This window comes from Salvelinus fontinalis, chromosome 21 (assembly GCF_029448725.1).
Source record: "Salvelinus fontinalis isolate EN_2023a chromosome 21, ASM2944872v1, whole genome shotgun sequence".
Classification (NCBI taxonomy): domain Eukaryota; kingdom Metazoa; phylum Chordata; class Actinopteri; order Salmoniformes; family Salmonidae; genus Salvelinus; species Salvelinus fontinalis.
Window position 1 is genome coordinate 45325196 of NC_074685.1, and position 19140 is coordinate 45344335.

At 42.4% G+C, this 19140-nt stretch overlaps 1 protein-coding gene across 7 annotated transcripts in view; it reads right to left on the reverse strand.

Annotated features, from left to right (window-relative positions):
- Positions 1-19140, reverse strand: part of psd3l (pleckstrin and Sec7 domain containing 3, like) — a 165499-nt gene that overhangs the window by 24551 nt on the left and 121808 nt on the right. For 6 of the 7 annotated variants that reach the window (XM_055875451.1, XM_055875450.1, XM_055875452.1 and 3 more), the window contains 3 exons: positions 16387-16430; positions 6348-6529; positions 3962-4032 (listed from right to left, as the gene is read on the reverse strand). In XM_055875451.1, the coding sequence (XP_055731426.1) occupies positions 3962-4032; positions 6348-6529; positions 16387-16430 (297 nt within the window). Of the gene's footprint in view, positions 1-3961; positions 4033-6347; positions 6530-16386; positions 16431-17341; positions 17824-19140 lie in introns of those variants that run through there. The other variant, XM_055875456.1, reaches the window with a different exon arrangement.

The window sequence follows — 19140 nt, forward strand, 5'->3', positions numbered from 1 at the left end:
CTGAATTCGGTTATAAAACAGTTGAACAGTTATGCTGAAATATGCATCAGGATTTACATTATTCAGATATGTAGGAGTACTGGCAACCTTTTATTATCTTTAAAGGAGCCTTCCATACATCTCCAGAGCATAATGTTTCGTAAGAACCATTACTGAATTTCAGGAGTAGTTTATGTAACTTCCTGTGTGTGTGATGTACTAAAGGGAAGTGCAATTGACCTCTGCCAGTCGTGATTGTCACTCAGTGTTCTCAGGTGTTGTGATGAGTCCTAGAGCTGGTGGCAAGTCTGAGCACCTTACTGCCTCCACATGTCACAGGAGTTCACATTATAAACGTAGGACAAATTATTCTCTGCTTCCCAGAGCCTATTGACGAGGCACACAGATTAATTTGCGGTGATTGCTACTCCAAAGTTAATGTAGCTGCAACGTCATTGGTCATTAGCCGACAATACCACAGCAACCTCTTGCAGCCAGGCATTAAAATCAGCACACAGAAGTAGAAACACAATCTTCAAGACTGCCGGTTTTCTAGCCATTTACAATCTGTGCTTTACAGCGGCACCAGGCTACAGAGTTCATTTGTCACTAGGGATTGAAATCAGTCACAAGGAGGAAAAAGTTCTCCAAACCTCCGATGGGTTTGGTCAAGGTTTTAATAAGGCCCATGTTTAGCATGACAAGGTTTTAATAAGGCCCATGTTTAGCATGACAAGGTTTTCATAAGGACCATGTTTAGCATGACAAGGTTTTCATAAGGACCATGTTTAGCATGACAAGGTTTTAATAAGGCCCATGTTTAGCATGACAAGGTTTTAATAAGGACCATGTTTAGCATGACAAGGTTTTAATAAGGACCATGTTTAGCATGACAAGGTTTTCATAAGGACCATGTTTAGCATGACAAGGTTTTCATAAGGACCATGTTTAGCATGACAAGGTTTTCATAAGGACCATGTTTAGCATGACAAGGTTTTCATAAGGACCATGTTTAGCATGACAAGGTTTTAATAAGGACCATGTTTAGCATGACAAGGTTTTAATAAGGACCATGTTTAGCATGACAAGGTTTTAATAAGGACCATGTTTAGCATGACAAGGTTTTCATAAGGACCATGTTTAGCATGACAAGGTTTTCATAAGGACCATGTTTAGCATGACAAGGTTTTCATAAGGACCATGTTTAGCATGACAAGGTTTTCATAAGGACCATGTTTAGCATGACAAGGTTTTAATAAGGACCATGTTTAGCATGACAAGGTTTTAATAAGGCCCATGTTTAGCATGACAAGGTTTTCATAAGGACCATGTTTAGCATGACAAGGTTTTCATAAGGCCCATGTTTAGCATGACAAGGTTTTCATAAGGACCATGTTTAGCATGACAAGGTTTTCATAAGGACCATGTTTAGCATGACAAGGTTTTAATAAGGCCCATGTTTAGCATGACAAGGTTTTAATAAGGACCATGTTTAGCATGACAAGGTTTTCATAAGGACCATGTTTAGCATGACAAGGTTTTCATAAGGACCATGTTTAGCATGACAAGGTTTTCATAAGGACCATGTTTAGCATGACAAGGTTTTCATAAGGACCATGTTTAGCATGACAAGGTTTTCATAAGGACCATGTTTAGCATGACAAGGTTTTAATAAGGACCATGTTTAGCATGACAAGGTTTTAATAAGGACCATGTTTAGCATGACAAGGTTTTAATAAGGACCATGTTTAGCATGACAAGGTTTTAATAAGGACCATGTTTAGCATGACAAGGTTTTCATAAGGACCATGTTTAGCATGACAAGGTTTTCATAAGGACCATGTTTAGCATGACAAGGTTTTCATAAGGACCATGTTTAGCATGACAAGGTTTTAATAAGGACCATGTTTAGCATGACAAGGTTTTAATAAGGCCCATGTTTAGCATGACAAGGTTTTAATAAGGACCATGTTTAGCATGACAAGGTTTTCATAAGGACCATGTTTAGCATGATAAGGTTTTAATAAGGCCCATGTTTAGCATGACAAGGTTTTAATAAGGCCCATGTTTAGCATGATAAGGTTTTAATAAGGACCATGTTTAGCATGACAAGGTTTTAATAAGGACCATGTTTAGCATGACAAGGTTTTAATAAGGACCATGTTTAGCATGACAAGGTTTTCATAAGGACCATGTTTAGCAGGATAACGTCATTTTACATTTGGAAACATTTTGTCTGTGCCACTTCAGATATTAAAATGTAATCCAATATTCTACCACAGATGTTGATAATGAATAGCTGCATCTGTTGGTGATGTGGTAGAATGGATGCTGGTCACAAGAGCAGTGACATGTTGACTGGTCCCATCTGTAGCCATTAGAGATCATCCATGCTGGAATAATTAAGTTGCTCTGGTTGGTAACGTAAGAGGACTTGTTACAATAACTTCCCCTCCCAAAACTGACACAGACAGGGGTGGGGTATTTGACTACCAGAGAACATCAAAATAATACAATAGGCTTTTTTTGCCTTGGCAGTGCCATTTGGGTTGTGCCCTGAAGGGTCACTGTACCATACCAGAAGGTTTTGCAACAGTAGACAAAAATCAGTATTCTTAACTGTGTTCTCAATTTCAGGTCGTTAAAGTCCTTCAAAACGTTTTCTCCCTACTGAACATGACTGTGTCCTCACAAGCAGCTTAGCTGCAGCATTGGACATGATATCTGCTCTGCACTGATCCTGGCCCAGTGAGAGGACCAATGTGGGTTGACTCTGTGCCTATCTGGCAGTCCAGACAGTAAGAGCTGGCCTAGGATCAGGGGTTTGATAAGGTTGGAAAAAGAGATACAAATTTCGCTGCCGACTAACTGACCCTCCTTAACCGGTCAACGAACAGTAACACGACCAACAGAAAATACGATGCATGCATACAAAGAGCCATTTGTCATTAACACAGCTTAATGGAAACGTGCAACAATAGCAAGCCTATCGTCTTCCAGTCAAAAGGCTATAATGTTATTATTGAACATGCAACTCGCTGTAATGAAGCAACTAATAAAACGACATTTGCCAAAATGCAATTAGCAGGAGAACTGTTCTGAATGCAAGAGGTTCCATGTGTGACAGAGATGAAAATATTCCTTAGAAACTTAGAGGGGGAATCTAATAGCAACAGGGATGGGTTGGTAATATGACTAGGATCGTGCCTTTGGCTTCTGGACAACGAAAGAAAGGTGATATGAAAGCCAATAGAACAGGAGAGAAATGCCGGTTAATGGCACGAGGAAGTCTTTATAAAATAACTGCGCGCCTTCTGTTGACTACAGCCTATGCACTCAAATAGCGAATGCGAGGCGTACTTTAATTACGAGTTGAGATTGAGAAATAAAAATTGCTCTTTTTAAATCGTGGTAATCAACAGTTTAACACACCATCGCATTTACAATTGTTGTTTGCTGCACAATGACCGGGGTTACTATTAACGAAAATAAACACTCGCCAATTTAATTCAACTAAATGATGCAAATGAACCTTTAGACTGATATGCATGACCGGTCAAATGTATTTTCGGCGGCTAACCGATTAACAGTTTACTATTAACATCCGTAGTTGGAAACATATGGGTAGTATATGGAACTATGTGCACTGTGTGGAACATATGGTGTTAATAAAATGATTAGCAACATTTAATGCTTTTTACATTTACAGAGCGACTTACAGGAGCAATTAGGGTTAAGTGCCTTGCTCAAGGGCAGATACAGATTTTTCACCTAGTCCGCTGGGGGGGGGGGGGGGTATTCGAACCAGCAACGTTTCGGTTACTGGCACAACGCTCCTAACCGCTAGGCTACCTGCCGCCCCATGAATGGACAAATAGAATGGACAGTCAACTCAGTGTCATCAATGACATGTTAACCTGAGCAGCGACCACAAATGTTACAGAAAGCTTAATTCAAGGTGGTATACATAGCATTGTATTACCTTCTGCAAGTAGAGGATCATTCCTTTGAGAACAGCATAGAATGTTTTCCAGCCTCGCTTTCCTCTTGGTGCTGGAAAATGAAAGGGAACATTTTAGTGACCAATATCATTTTAAAAGAGAATTATGATTATTAGGTACAATATTATTTGTGTAGGAGCAGAAGTAATGTTCAATTGCAATTTCATCTCTAATCTGTTGTGTTAATCACTGATACGATCCGTTTCAATGTTGGGGACAATCAGTTAATTCCAGTCAAATAAGGAATTCATATAGAGAAATTCCTATCAGGAATCAGAATGAATCAAGCCCAGTTCTGGAATTAAATTTCAGGTCTGCCCCATTACTTTAAAATCCTTTCATGATTTTGACTTCAACAACAGATCAAAACAAAACTCAAATCAGTTTATGAACAATTTAGCATGACCCAAAAGTAACCTAAATAATTCAGTTGGAAGATAAAAAAAAGTGGCGTAACAAACATTTAAAAAGTGTATTTTCAGCCGTGCCACTCTCGTGTGGGACATGGCATTCATACCGAGCAGTGCCTAGGGCTGCATCCTAAATTACACCCTATTCCTTTAACTGTTGACCATGGCCCATAGAGTGCACTATATAGGGAGTAGGGTGCCATTTGGGAAGCAGACCTAGAGTCCGAAGTTGGGAGAATCTCGTCTCTAGCTGGTCATAATGTTGCAGCCCGACTACAGCAGCCACGTGGGACAACGACGTGCATTCTTACAGGGCATCATGTGATTAGCGGGGATCAGAAATGAGTTGACACTCGTAACCAGAGCTGCTTTTAAACGCCATTGTGTTCCCGGCATGGAATGGTACTGGAAGTTAATAACCGTCCAGGGGTATGGAAAATATTGGAGGAAAGGTCTGACTGTTTGGAATGATCCTGGCTTGGATGAATGTACCTGAAACCGGCCTGCTCTGAAAGGCATCACTATAGTTATTTACATTGACCATAGAGACGGCTTCATTTTGGGTGACTTATCTCCCACGAGCTGTGTCCAGAATTTAAATAGGCCATTGTAAAAAATCTGCATGGCGTACATATAAACCTGGACGACAGAACCCGATACGCAATATTAAACATTTATCAAAGACATTAATCAAGCAGCTTCTAACACTTTAACCGGTGACCTCTCGTTTCATGCCATATATTTCAATATATTCACTATCAGTTGGAAAGCCATCGTGGTATCTTGGAAGTAAATTAAACTCTTGTATAAAAAAGCCGGGTTACCCTGTGCAGCAGATATTGACTGTAATCTGGATGGTTTTCTGCAGGCATAAAGCGCAGTGCTAATAAGTCAGCAGGTAAAGTCATTAGCGCCCAGAGATAAATGGATGTGAAACACCAACACCATCCATTCTCGTCGGGTTAGCCGGCAGGCTCTGCATCTAAAGTGCACCCGTTAGGGGTTTCGCATTACGCAGCAATTATATTAACGACCTATTTATCTCCTCTGTTTCCAGACATACATCACAATCTGAAGGTCGAGGTGGAATCTGGAGCTTCAGACAGGGAAATCGTCCATTAGGGGGATCCTAGAGAGCAGAGGTTTGTCACAACGCTTAGTCTTGGAATCGAGAGGCTGCAGCAAATCAGCATTTCAAAATGCCCCAAAATCCCATCCCTCATTAAAATGGTATACATTTGAAAAATATGTTTCTCTGACTGAGGCTAGTTAGGAACCCACAGAATGCTAATAATAACCTGTGTGGGCATATGAAATACATGCTGAGCACATCGCCATTTTAAAAACCATGTGTTACATACAATATGTGGGGGACATTTAAAATGGTCCGGCATGGGTTCATCGCCAGCAGCATACCACCCTGCATACCACTGCTGGCTTGCTTCTGAAGCTAAGCAGGGTTGGTCCTGGTCAGTCCCTGGATGGGAGACCAGATGCTGCTGGAAGTGGTGTTGGAGGGCCAGTAGGAGGCACTCTTTCCTCTGGTCTAAAAAAAAATATCCCAATGCCCCAGGGCAGTGATTGGGGACACTGCCCTGTATAGGGTGCCGTCTTTCGGATGGGACGTTAAACGGGTGTCCTGACTCTCTGAGGTCATTAAAGATCCCATGGCACTTATCGTAAGAGTAGGGGTGTTAACCCCGGTGTCCTGGCTAAATTCCCAATCTGGCCCTCAAACCACCATGGCCACCTAATAATCCCCAGTTTACAATTGGCTTATTCATCCCCCTCCTCTCCCCTGTAACTATTCCCCAGGTCGTTGCTGCAAATGAGAACGTGTTCTCAGTCAACTTACCTGGTAAAATAACGGTAAAATAAAATAAAATAAATAAAAATCTGAAGGCATACTTCAAAAGAACACGGAGAAAAATCAGTCTAAGACGCATCGATCACTTACTTTTCTTGCCGTCCATGTCGGCGTGGATTTTGCGGGCCAGGAAGCCTGTTTTGTAGACTGCGGCGTTGGGGTCGTGGGCAATGTCCAGGAAGGGGTTACTGCCACTGCTGATCCGTGTGATACTTTTATTGTCCTTGTTGTCTGCCAGCTCAGACAGAGACTTCTTCAGCTCATCTCCATCTCTGGAAATAAAACCAACAAATAGGATTCTGTGTTACGGATGTTGGCTAGGTAAGAGGCATACTAACTTTAATCATACTCCCTGAATGGATAGAGGCAATTTGACTTTTTTCTCCTCCCATTTGGGTTATTTTCTAGTGGAACAGAGGCTGTGCTCTTGGAGCTTTCTACTGAACCACTCCACTGTCGTAGTATATCCTACTGAACCACTCCACTGTCGTAGCATATCCTACTGAACCACTCCACTGTCGTAGTATATCCTACTGAACCACTCCACTGTCGTAGTATATCCTACTGAACCACTCCACTGTCGTAGTATATCCTACTGAACCACTCCACTGTCGTAGTATATCCTACTGAACCACTCCACTGTCGTAGTATATCCTACTGAACCACTCCACTGTCGTAGTATATCCTACTGAACCACTCCACTGTCGTAGTATATCCTACTGAACCACTCCACTGTCGTAGTATATCCTACTGAACCACTCCACTGTCGTAGTATATCCTACTGAACCACTCCACTGTCGTAGTATATCCTACTGAACCACTCCACTGTCGTAGTATATACTACTGAACCACTCCACTGTCGTAGTATATCCTACTGAACCACTCCACTGTCGTAGTATATCCTACTGAACCACTCCACTGTCGTAGTATATCCTACTGAACCACTCCACTGTCGTAGTATATCCTACTGAACCACTCCACTGTCGTAGTATATCCTACTGAACCACTCCACTGTCGTAGTATATCCTACTGAACCACTCCACTGTCGTAGCATATCCTACTGAACCACTCCACTGTCGTAGCATATCCTACTGAACCACTCCACTGTCGTAGCATATCCTACTGAACCACTCCACTGTCGTAGCATATCCTACTGAACCACTCCACTGTCGTAGCATATCCTACTGAACCACTCCACTGTCGTAGCATATCCTACTGAACCACTCCACTGTCGTAGCATATCCTACTGAACCACTCCACTGTCGTAGCATATCCTACTGAACCACTCCACTGTCGTAGTATATCCTACTGAACCACTCCACTGTCGTAGTATATCCTACTGAACCACTCCACTGTCGTAGTATATCCTACTGAACCACTCCACTGTCGTAGCATATCCTACTGAACCACTCCACTGTCGTAGCATATCCTACTGAACCACTCCACTGTCGTAGTATATCCTACTGAACCACTCCACTGTCGTAGTATATCCTACTGAACCACTCCACTGTCGTAGTATATCCTACTGAACCACTCCACTGTCGTAGTATATCCTACTGAACCACTCCACTGTCGTAGTATATCCTACTGAACCACTCCACTGTCGTAGTATATCCTACTGAACCACTCCACTGTCGTAGTATATCCTACTGAACCACTCCACTGTCGTAGTATATCCTACTGAACCACTCCACTGTCGTAGTATATCCTACTGAACCACTCCACTGTCGTAGTATCTCCTACTGAACCACTCCACTGTAGTAGTATATCCTACTGAACCACTCCACTGTAGTAGTATATCCTACTGAACCACTCCACTGTCGTAGTATATCCTACTGAACCACTCCACTGTCGTAGTATATCCTACTGAACCACTCCACTGTAGTAGTAAATGATGTACCATTGACCACTTAGAATGTTGTTTGGTGCTTTGTTGGCGTCCTATGCTTTCACTAGGGGACTCACAGGGTGTTTGTGCAGTCGGAACAACAGCCCCAGTCAGACAGCCCTACTAACAGCACCCTGTCCGCCTTCATCACAATCAATTCTGGAACCTCCGTGTCATGGCACACCATGGTGCACACACACAATCACTGGGTAGTACAGCACCACACACAGAACACAATGCCATTACACCAATGAGTTTGATCTTTGAGTGTCAGTTTCTATTCACGAACATGGAACTGTTGGTGATTTTGAAACTCAAATATAGTTCTCAGTGAACAAAATGAAAAAGGATTAATGCAGTATTCCACCCAGATCATTTAAGGAGCTAGTTACAGTGCCTGCCTAGTCAAGGTCTATGGTACACCCTTGCACAAATTTCACATTCAACAGCCACAGATCAGAGGAAGGTTATGAAATAATTCCAAGACATAAATATCTCTTTGAGTACGGGTTGTAATGAATACAACCTGCTCAGGGATATCACTGAGGCTAAAGGTGCTTTTAAAACAGCAACCGAGTTCATTGGCTGAGTGGTGAGAAAACTATGCATGGATCAACATTGCATTCACTCCACAATACTGGCCTGTATGACAAGACTGAGAAGGAGGAAGCCTGTGCTAAAGAAATCCAGTCCAAATCATCCCTCCTGATTGCATCAAGGCCTTTAAGTAACACTGCAAGAGAACAGATTTAAAATGAAGGCAGCAAAAGGTGACAACTGTGCAGGGGTGTTCAGACTTTTCCCCCATATGGACTGTATACTGTACAGTATGTGGGAAAATCAAACCAAATGTTTCATACGAACGTACTATACACACACACACATATAGTACACACACACCTTCACTATTATTCTACAATGTAGAAACAGTAAAAAATAAAAACCCTTGAATGATTAGGTGTCCAAACTTGACTGGTACTGTATATACAGTGTATTCAGAAACTATTCAGACCCCTTGACTTTTTCCATATTGTTACTTTAGAGCCTTATTCTAAATTGGATGATAGTTCCCCCCCTAACCCCCCCCCCCCATCTCATCAATCTACATACAATACCCCATAATGACAAAAAAATAAATAATTATAAACTGAAATATCACTTTTACGTAAGTATTCAGACCCTTTGCTCAGTACTTTGTTGAAGCACCTTAAGCAGCGATTACAGCCTTGAGTGTTGGGTATGACGCTACAAAATTGGCACACCTGTATTTGGGGAGTTTCTCCCATTCCTCTCTGCAGATCCTCAAAATCTGTTACGTTGGATGGGGAGCGACGCTTCACAGCTATTTTCAGGACTCTCCAGAGATGTTTGATCAGGTTCAAGTCCGGGCTCTGGCTGGGGCACTCAAGGACATTCAGAGACTTGTTGCAAAGCCACTCCTGAGTTGTCTTGGCTGTGGGCATAGGTTCGTTGTCCTGTTGGAAGGTGAACCGTCACCCCAGACTGAAGTCCTGAGCACTCTGGAGCAGGTTTTCATCAAGGATCTCTGTACTTTCCACGTTCATCTTTCCCTCGATCCTTACTAGTCTCCCAGTCCCTGACGCTGAAAAACATCCCCACAGAATGATGCTGCCACCACCATGCCTCACCGTAGGGAGTGGCTTCCATCTGGCCAAACTACCATAAAGGTCTGATTGGTGGAGTGCTGCAGAGATGGTTGTGTTTCTGGAAGGTTCTTCCATCTCCACAGAGGAACTCTGGAGCTCTGTCCCAGAGTGTCCATCGGGTTCTTGGTCACCTCCCTGACCAAGGCCCTTCTCCCCCGATTGCTCAGTTTGGCTGGGCGGCCAGCTCTAGGAAGAGTCTTGATGGTTCTAAAATTCCATTTAAGAATGATGGTGGCCACTGTCTTCTTGGGGACCTTCAATGCTGCAGACATTTTTTGGTAGCCTTCCTCAGATCTGAGCCTCGACACAATCCTGTCTCGAGGCTCTTTGGACAATTCCTTCGACCTCATGTCTTGGTTTTTGCTCTGACATGAACTGTCAACTGTGGGACCTTATATAGACAGGTGTGTGACTTTCCAAATCATGCGCAATAAATTGAATTTACCACAGGTGGACTCCAATCAAGTTGTAGAAACATCAAGGAGGATCAATGGAAACAGGATGCACCTGAGCTACATTTTGAGTCTCATAACAAAGGGTCTGAATGAATGAATATATATATATATATATATACAGTGGGGAGAACACGTATTTGATACACTGCCGATTTTGCAGGTTTTCCTAATTACAAAGCATGTAGAGGTCTGTAATTTTTATCATAGGTACACTTCAACTGTGAGAGACGGAACACAAATCCAGAAAATCACATTGTATGATTTTTAAGTAATTCATTTGCATTTTATTGCATGACATAAGTATTTGATATATCAGAAAAGCAGAACTTAATATTTGGTACAGAAACCTTTGTTTGCAATTACAGAGATCATACGTTTCTTGTAGTTCTTGACCAGGTTTGCAAACATTGCAGCAGGGATTTTGGCCCACTCCTCCATGCACCTTCTCCAGATCCTTCAGGTTTCGGGGCTGTCGCTGGGCAATACGGACTTTCAGCTCCCTCCAAAGATTTTCTATTGGGTTCAGGTCTGGAGACTGGCTAGGCCACTCCAGGACCTTGAGATGCTTCTTACGGAGCCACTCCTTAGTTGCCCTGGCTGTGTTTCGGGTCGTTGTCATGCTGGAATACCCAGCCACGACCCATCTTCAATGCTCTTACTGAGGGAAGGAGGTTGTTGGCCAAGATCTCACGATACATGGCCCCATCCATCCTCCCCTCAATACGGTGCAGTCGTCCTGTCCCCTTTGCAGAAAAGCATCCCCAAATAATGATGTTTCCACCTCCATGCTTCACGGTTGGGATGGTGTTCTTGGGGTTGTACTCATCCTTCTTCTTCCTCCAAACACAGCGAGTGGAGTTTAGACCAAAAAGCTCTATTTTTGTCTCATCAGACCACATGACCTTCTCCCATTCCTCCTCTGGATCATCCAAATGGTCATTGGCAAACTTCAGACGGTCCTGGACATGCGCTGGCTTGAGCAGGGGGACCTTGCGTGTGCTGCAGGATTTTAATCCATGACGGCGTAGTGTGTTACTAATGGTTTTCTTTGAGACTGTGTTCCCAGCTCTCTTCAGGTCATTGACCAGGTCCTACCGTGTAGTTCTGGGCTGATCCCTCACCTTCCTCATGATCATTGATGCCCCACAAGGTGAGATCTTGCATGGAGCCCCAGACCGAGGGTGATTTGACCGTCATCTTGAACTTCTTCCATTTTCTAATAATTGCGCCAACAATTGTTGCCTTCTCACCAAGCTGCTTGCCTATTGTCCTGTAGCCCATCCCAGCCTTGCGCAGGTCTACAATTTTATCCCCGATGTCCTTACACAGCTCTCTGGTCTTGGCCATTGTGGAGAGGTTGGAGTCTGTTTGATTGAGTGTGTGGACAGGTGTCTTTTATACAGGTAATGAGTTCAAACAGGTGCAGTTAATACAGGTAATGAGTGGAGAACAGGAGGGCTTCTTAAAGAAAAACTAACAGGTCTGTGAGAGCCGGAATTCTTAATGGTTGGTAGGTGATCAAATACTTATGTTATGCAATAAAATGCAAATTAATTACTTAAAAATCATACAATGTGATTTTCTGGATTTTTGTTCCGTCTCTCACAGTTGAAGTGTACCAATGATAAAAATTACAGACCTCTACATGCTTTGTAAGTAGGAAAACCTGCAAAATCGGCAGTGATCAAATACTTGTTCTCCCCAGTGTATATATACATGCATACATGCGCAAATATGTCTAACCAGTTTTTGCTTTGTCATTATGGGGTATTTGTATGCATATTATTAAGAACATTATTTTATTTATTCAATTTTAGAAAAAGGCTGTAACGTAACCAAATGTGGAAAAGGGAAGGAGTTTAAATACTTTCCGCATGCACTGCACATGTATTTTTATACATCGGACCATTGGCAATTTGCTACGTAGGTTGTTAAACCACAGATTCATTTAAAAAAAACTTTTGACTGTGTTCCCGCACTATTTGGGGTCACGGGAATATGGTCAGACGATAGGGCACTCACAGGTATAAAAACATTTGTTCCTTTAAAAAGTTCCTTTAGACATAATTGTCTGGTTTTCTGGTTGAGGTGTCATATAAACAGATTAACGAACTAGTCTATTAGAACCTGGTAATCGTTTTCATGACTGGATTAGGACCAGATCCTGAAAGACTTATTCTGGTAGGTATCTGGTCATATACCCACATAACCTGATAAAAAAAAAAAAAAGTGTAGAACCCGACCATGACATCATAAAATGCTTCTATGCAGCCAGATTAGAACCTGACCATGACATCATAAAATGTTTCTATGCAGCCAGATTAGAACCTGACCATGACATCATAAAATGTTTCTATGCAGCCAGATTAGAACCTGACCATGACATCATAAAATGTTTCTATGCAGCCAGATTAGAACCTGACCATGACATCATAAAATGCTTCTATGCAGCCAGATTAGAACCTGACCATGACATCATAAAATGCTTCTATGCAGCCAGATTAGAACCTGACCATGACATCATAAAATGCTTCTATGCAGCCAGATTAGAATCTGACATCATACAATGCTTCAATACAACCAGTATAGAACCTGACCATGACATAAAATGCTTCATAATGGTATCATTACAACCCATTTTTTTTGGTGCACTTCAAAGTGAGCTACAGTGTAATCATAATGTCCCATATTCAGTAATACATCTCATCACACACTCGCCTTGAGGTGTCAGAGTTGGCAGCAATTAAGCAACGTTAACAGATATGAGTTATTTGACCCAACAACAAAGGGATATGGGTAATAAATTGCTGTAATTGGACTGAACTTAGTTTTAGCACCTGTTTCCATCTTCCGCAAAGTAGTTCAACACCAGGGAGTCTCGAGACAGAGTTATGGTATGACCGCACAATCTTTAAGATAAACCAGAAAATTATAGCAAAGCCATATATTTCCTCATGTACTTTCCCTTGTCTCTCTGGAGTTTGCCATGTCCATTTCGTTTAATTGCTATGCTCAAAAGACATACGATCTGGGTTCCAACACTGCGATTGAGCCACGAACTCCCAAAACGTAGTGAAATAGTAAAACTGGGGGCCTCCCGGGTGGCGCAGTGGTCTAGGGCACTGCATCGCAGTGCTAACTGCGCCACCAGAGTCTCTGGGTTCGCGCCCAGGCTCTGTCGCAGCCGGCCGCGACCGGGAGGTCCGTGGGGCGACGCACAATTGGGCTAGCGTCGTCCGGGTTAGGGTGGGTTTGGCCGGTAGGGATATCCTTGTCTCATCGCGCTCCAGCGACTCCTGTGGCGGGCCGGGCGCAGTGCGCGCTAACCAAGGGGGACAGGTACACGGTGTTTCCTCCGACACATTGGTGCGGCTGGCTTCCGGGTTGGAGACGCGCTGTGTTAAAGAAGCAGTGCGGCTTGGTTGGGTTGTGCTTCGGAGGACGCATGGCTTTCGACCTTTGTCTCTCCCGAGCCCGTACGGGAGTTGTAGCGATGAGACAAGATAGTAATTACTAGCGATTGGATACCACGAAAAAATTGGGGAGAAAAGGGGATAAAAAAATAAAATAAATAAAAAATAGTAAAACTGAATACTTCTGAATTTTGACAAAAGCTCCGCAAAAAGCCATAACAGACTACTACTAAATCTATTTCAGTGAACCTATTCCAGCAGGCCCACAGTGCTCACAAGGAATATGTTCTTATTAAAAGGCTAGCAGCTGTGGATCAGGAGTGCAGCCAAGCTTTGTGGGGCTGTGCTCAGGTCAGAAATGCTGCAGTGGGGCCATTACCTAAAACACCACTAAACACATCATGTAGATAGTCCGGCCTTCTTCTACACTGTTAACAGGTTTGAGAAACTAATCAAATGATTGGCAGCTCACTTTTTGATCATCACTGCTGTGTAGTATACATTTGTGTTTAAAGTAGGCCTAGTTGATACTAGCAACAAAACAAAACTAAATATTGACATAACAGCTTTGAAGACAAGGCCACCATTTTGAGCGGTGGCCTACTCTAATACCAGGACATATAAAAAATGATTCAATACACATATTCAAAACAATGGACTGCCTTCAATAATTTTATTCTAAATGAAATTTGAACTAAATTCCTAATCAACATGAAGGTCCCCATGGTCTTAGTAGCTGCAGGCCGGTCTGATTTGATTGAAGAGACATTTTCTACAAGATTGCTAATATAATTATTTTGGTATGGTTTTGCCCAAGCAATCTTCTTTCATACATGGATTTGTAAAATGTACTACTTGCTTAGTTACACTGGTCATGCCCTGACAGGGACGGTTCCCGGACCTAGATTAAGCCTACTGTTGGAATCAAGCACTTTTAAATGAGTTTCTCCATTGAGCATGCTTTTTAGTCCAAGAACAGGATTCACCTGGTGTAACATGCTGAATATCTAAATTTGTCTAAATGCCTTTGTATGTACATTAATGTGACGCAACAGAAAAACTGTTGCTGTGACAACAGAGGAGTATTTTTTGTTCATGGCAGCCATTTTTGGCGAGGGGACAGTGAAGGCTCCCCCATCACACAACACATTCAACGTTACCAGTGCTACAATAACCATTTATGTACCAAGTGTAATCCATTTCATGTTAATGTATCCTTTGAAAACGTAGCATTGACCGACCTAATGACAAGTTAAACATCCCTTACTACTGTGGCATTTAAAATCTTCCGGCTAGGGCCCCTTAATGTCAAAAATGAACCTTCACCTCAATTAACACTGAAGGCTAATATTCTTGGAAAGTGGAGATGACAAACTGCAAGAATGTAAACAAAACTGCAGACAGCCTTTGTTTGCTTGCAAAGATTGGTAAATAAGTTAATTGTCTCAACCCAGTTAGCCAAGATCATTAGCTAGCAAAGGTAGTTTACAGTTAGTTAGCAAATGCTACTACACTCTTCTGCTAGCTACCATAACGCAGTCATGTCAAACAGATTTCCAAAAATGACAAGGTGTATCGAATTCTGTTTAAATTTAGCAATTGTGATACACCTTCCATGTATATTCGCTTGGTCAAAATTAATATTCTATTTCAGAAATATCTAGAATTAAGAACACTTGCTTTGAATCCGTCCATGTCTGGCTCTGAGTTAATACAGTGCAGTATTTGTCTGCAAACCATCTTAGAGACTGATTAAAGCAGCAGGGTCACGGAGGTTTGAAACATTGTGGGAGAAGCGCGGATTTGAACTAAATGCTAACAACTCTGGTCCCAAGTAGTGACGAAGGCCTTTCAGATCACCACTGGCCTGGTGTAGCTCATTGAGAGGTCTTTGTAGATTACCAATGGCACAATATGCCAGCTTCATTCCTTATTACTTTTATCAGGGAGACAGATTGTCATGTTTTTCTAATGCTAATTACAGTACACTGCTCAGCTGTCACCTGTCCTATCATTTAGCATGGGATGATATACAAACACATACATTCACAGCTTTGTTTGAACATAGTCCTACGGGTCCCTTTAGACTTAAGTTTTTTAAACAAAATGCTAAGATGCAATATGAGTCATTTTAGATGAGTCCCAAATTATAAATTCAATGTCATCCAGTATAACTTGATGCACATTGTTGTAAACGTCTTAAATGTCTACAAACAATAAATAAAAACATAATTTCTTATCGACTGATCACTCCATTGTCGATAACTCGCTCCCTGGAGAACTCGATTTACGCAACACATAATTGACACGGTATTTCTCTGCATCGTTTAACTAGTTCATATTTTCAGTGGAGTACATTTGCGCAATTCATCTGCCACCAACTAGATTGACTGTGGCGCCCATTGGTTCCAATTCATTTTCACGAGGCCTGCAACACAAATAATGTGTGCCCAATGTAATTAAATTGGGCCATCTGAAAGAGTTCATTATTGGGGTCAGGTTGCTATGTTGCCCTTTTGAATGGTACACTGGGGCAGTGTAAATGCTGAGACGTCACCTCGTTCGTTCTAGTAGGTAGAGTAGTAGGGAGTGGAAGATGCCAGGGTAGATCTAGCTATAAACATTTTATTCATATACAGTATCGACATGCTCTCCTATTGGCCCATGAATGCTTATGTTTAGAATTCAAAATAGAATCTTACTTACATGGCCCATTCCAGCTTGTCATTTTTGATTGAGTTGTGCAAGGCCTGTGAAGAAAATCAAATCTATTAGTATACATTATTTACAAAACAATGTTTTGAGCTTGTGCATGATGGTTCAAAACTATGTATTGACATCTTGACAGCTTCCATCACATCTAAAGCCTTTTGCGCGCGCACACACACACACACCTCTAAAAACATTAAGACCATAAGGCTAAATAAAGCGAGGCATATAGATGTAGCCTACATGTTTACATGCACAACTAGCAGTGTGTTCATCTCAGGGTGGCTGGTATTCATATCCAGTACATTAGAGAGAAGATCTATTGACAGGTGAGGGAAAGGTGACAACGTTATCAATGTTTATCAGGGTAGAAGAAAACAAAAGCACTGGACTCGCAGTGGGCCAACAACACGGCCGCTTCCTTCCGTCAGTAACCAAGCAAGCAGGAGAAGAGAAAAGGGAGGTAGGTAGAAAGCATTCATCACTTTGAAAGGCCCCATGCCGCGCCCAATCGGTCAAATTATATTCAGTGGAAATACAAACAGGAGCATTTAACCAGGAGAGAAATGCAGCCATTTGATCCCTGGCATGTCCCCTAAGACCAGTAACACTGCAGACTCAACACTAACACGTCTAGACAGAGTCCCTGGTCTAACAAGTGGTTACTTACTGGAAAGCTCTTTCCTCACCCACAGTAATACAAAAAAATACTATTGATTTAAACAGATGTCGAGTTAAGGAGAAAAGCTCCAATGCACAAACCATGCAACTCAAAACCAGCTGCCTGGATACATTCAAACTATTCCAGTCAGTTGTAAATGCCGTGTGAGAAAAAAAACATGACTTTGACTTCAGAATAAACAACGCTTGTTCTCCGTCTCCTCCTAATTGAATCTCCCAAAATGTAATCTCCAAAACTGGATTTACAATCAAGCAGTGCAATGCTTTTTACCTTCTGTTTGTCCTTCTCTAGTTTGTCCTTCTTATGTTTTTCAGATGCAAATTCGGTGGAGTGGGACGTTTTGAGTGACTTGGAGCGGTGCTGCGGGGCCCGACGCATCGACTCCTCCCTGCCATATTTGACCGAGCTGCTGCCGGGCCGCCGATGGCTGCCTGTCCCCTGGACACTGTTTACTCCGATCATTTCCGAAAAATCAAAAAGACAGCTCCAAAACAGACACGGGGCCAAGCAGTAGCGATAGAGACCTGGAGAAGCTCCTAGACGCACAGCTGTCCCAGTGACCCTGCGCTGTTCCAGCCCCTGCAGCGGGTAGTAGGGAGTAGCGTGTTTCACTGAAGCCGAGACAACAAGAGAGACGGAGCAGGAATGATCATAGAACACGTCCACACTCTCTCAAAGCACCAGCAGTGCTGCCTTCTCCAGCATCGCTCTACTAGTGTTCGGATTCAGAGCGATAGTTCCAGTGAGATTCTCACGTCAGCGTCTGTGCGTTACACACAGAGAGGAAGAGGGAGGGACAGAGGGAGGAAGAGGACAAAACCTCCTCCCTTTCCAAAACTAAGGCAAATGTATATAGTTTAAATCAAATTTGACACAGGTCACCGAACCTGCCACGTTAAAACAACACTGAGCAGAAACCTCTGGCTTTGTCACTGGCTTGTGGTAGACACCTGATGCCTAATGGACTGATTAGCCCAATGAGCAAACAGCACTGTTTTCACACCACTTCTGATTAATTCAATGCGTAATTCGAGCAAAATCAATAATCCAGAGCAATTACTGAATTCAAAGTGAGATTAAATGCAAATAAATTATTAATGCTTGGGATTACATAGCTGGTTCCAATTATTCCAACAAGCCAAGATGTAAATGAGGGGCTGGCTAAATAAAGTCACACTATGAACCACAATGTCCATCATGCCTAATATAACACAGCCCCCTCCCCCGCAACACAGTCACTCAAATGAACCTAAAACAAGTCAGCGGGATGAGTATAAAACACAAACAAGACTAACAATCATGACATACTGGAGTTTGAAAAGGCTTGATCAAATTGGCATTTCAGTGAGCTGTTAAGGTTTGCAAATGAGAATCTTAATTTTCTGGACAGTGAACATGTGTTTTTCTATGAATAAACATGACAGCTCTTACTTGCCACCAGCTTAATCTTGCACAACTATGGACCCAAAAGCACTGATTTAACAAAATTCAGAGTTGCATTGGCGTTGGATTGAGTCTGTCGGTGAAAATGTCAAAAACATTTCATTTGGGGTATGTGCCATGTTCTGTGGAAATTTGTTGGACTAAAATAAAAATGGCAGTTAATGTTCACCGCTGGGGCTCATTGGTTCGATAATTAACTCTTGGCCAATTCCTTAACTAAACAATGGAATCCACAGACAAGTTCTTGTGTTTTTACGATCTGAACAAATTCATCTTTATATAAGCCATGCGTCATAAATCCTCACTGCTAATGAAATGTGTTGTCCAAATATGTATAGAAACATAGCAAGAGTTTATACTGGTGTTTACCATATTGTGGTCACATGGCTTCACGTGATCACTGAAGCAGTGGCCTGCCGTCATCAACATGGCTTCACGGGATCACTGAAGCAGTGGCCTGCCGTCATCAACATGGCTTCACGGGATCACTGAAGCAGTGGCCTGCCGTCATCAACATGGCTTCACGTGATCACTGAAGCAGTGGCCTGTCGTCATCAACATGGCTTCACGTGATCACTGAAGCAGTGGCCTGCCGTCATCAACATGGCTTCACGTGATCACTGAAG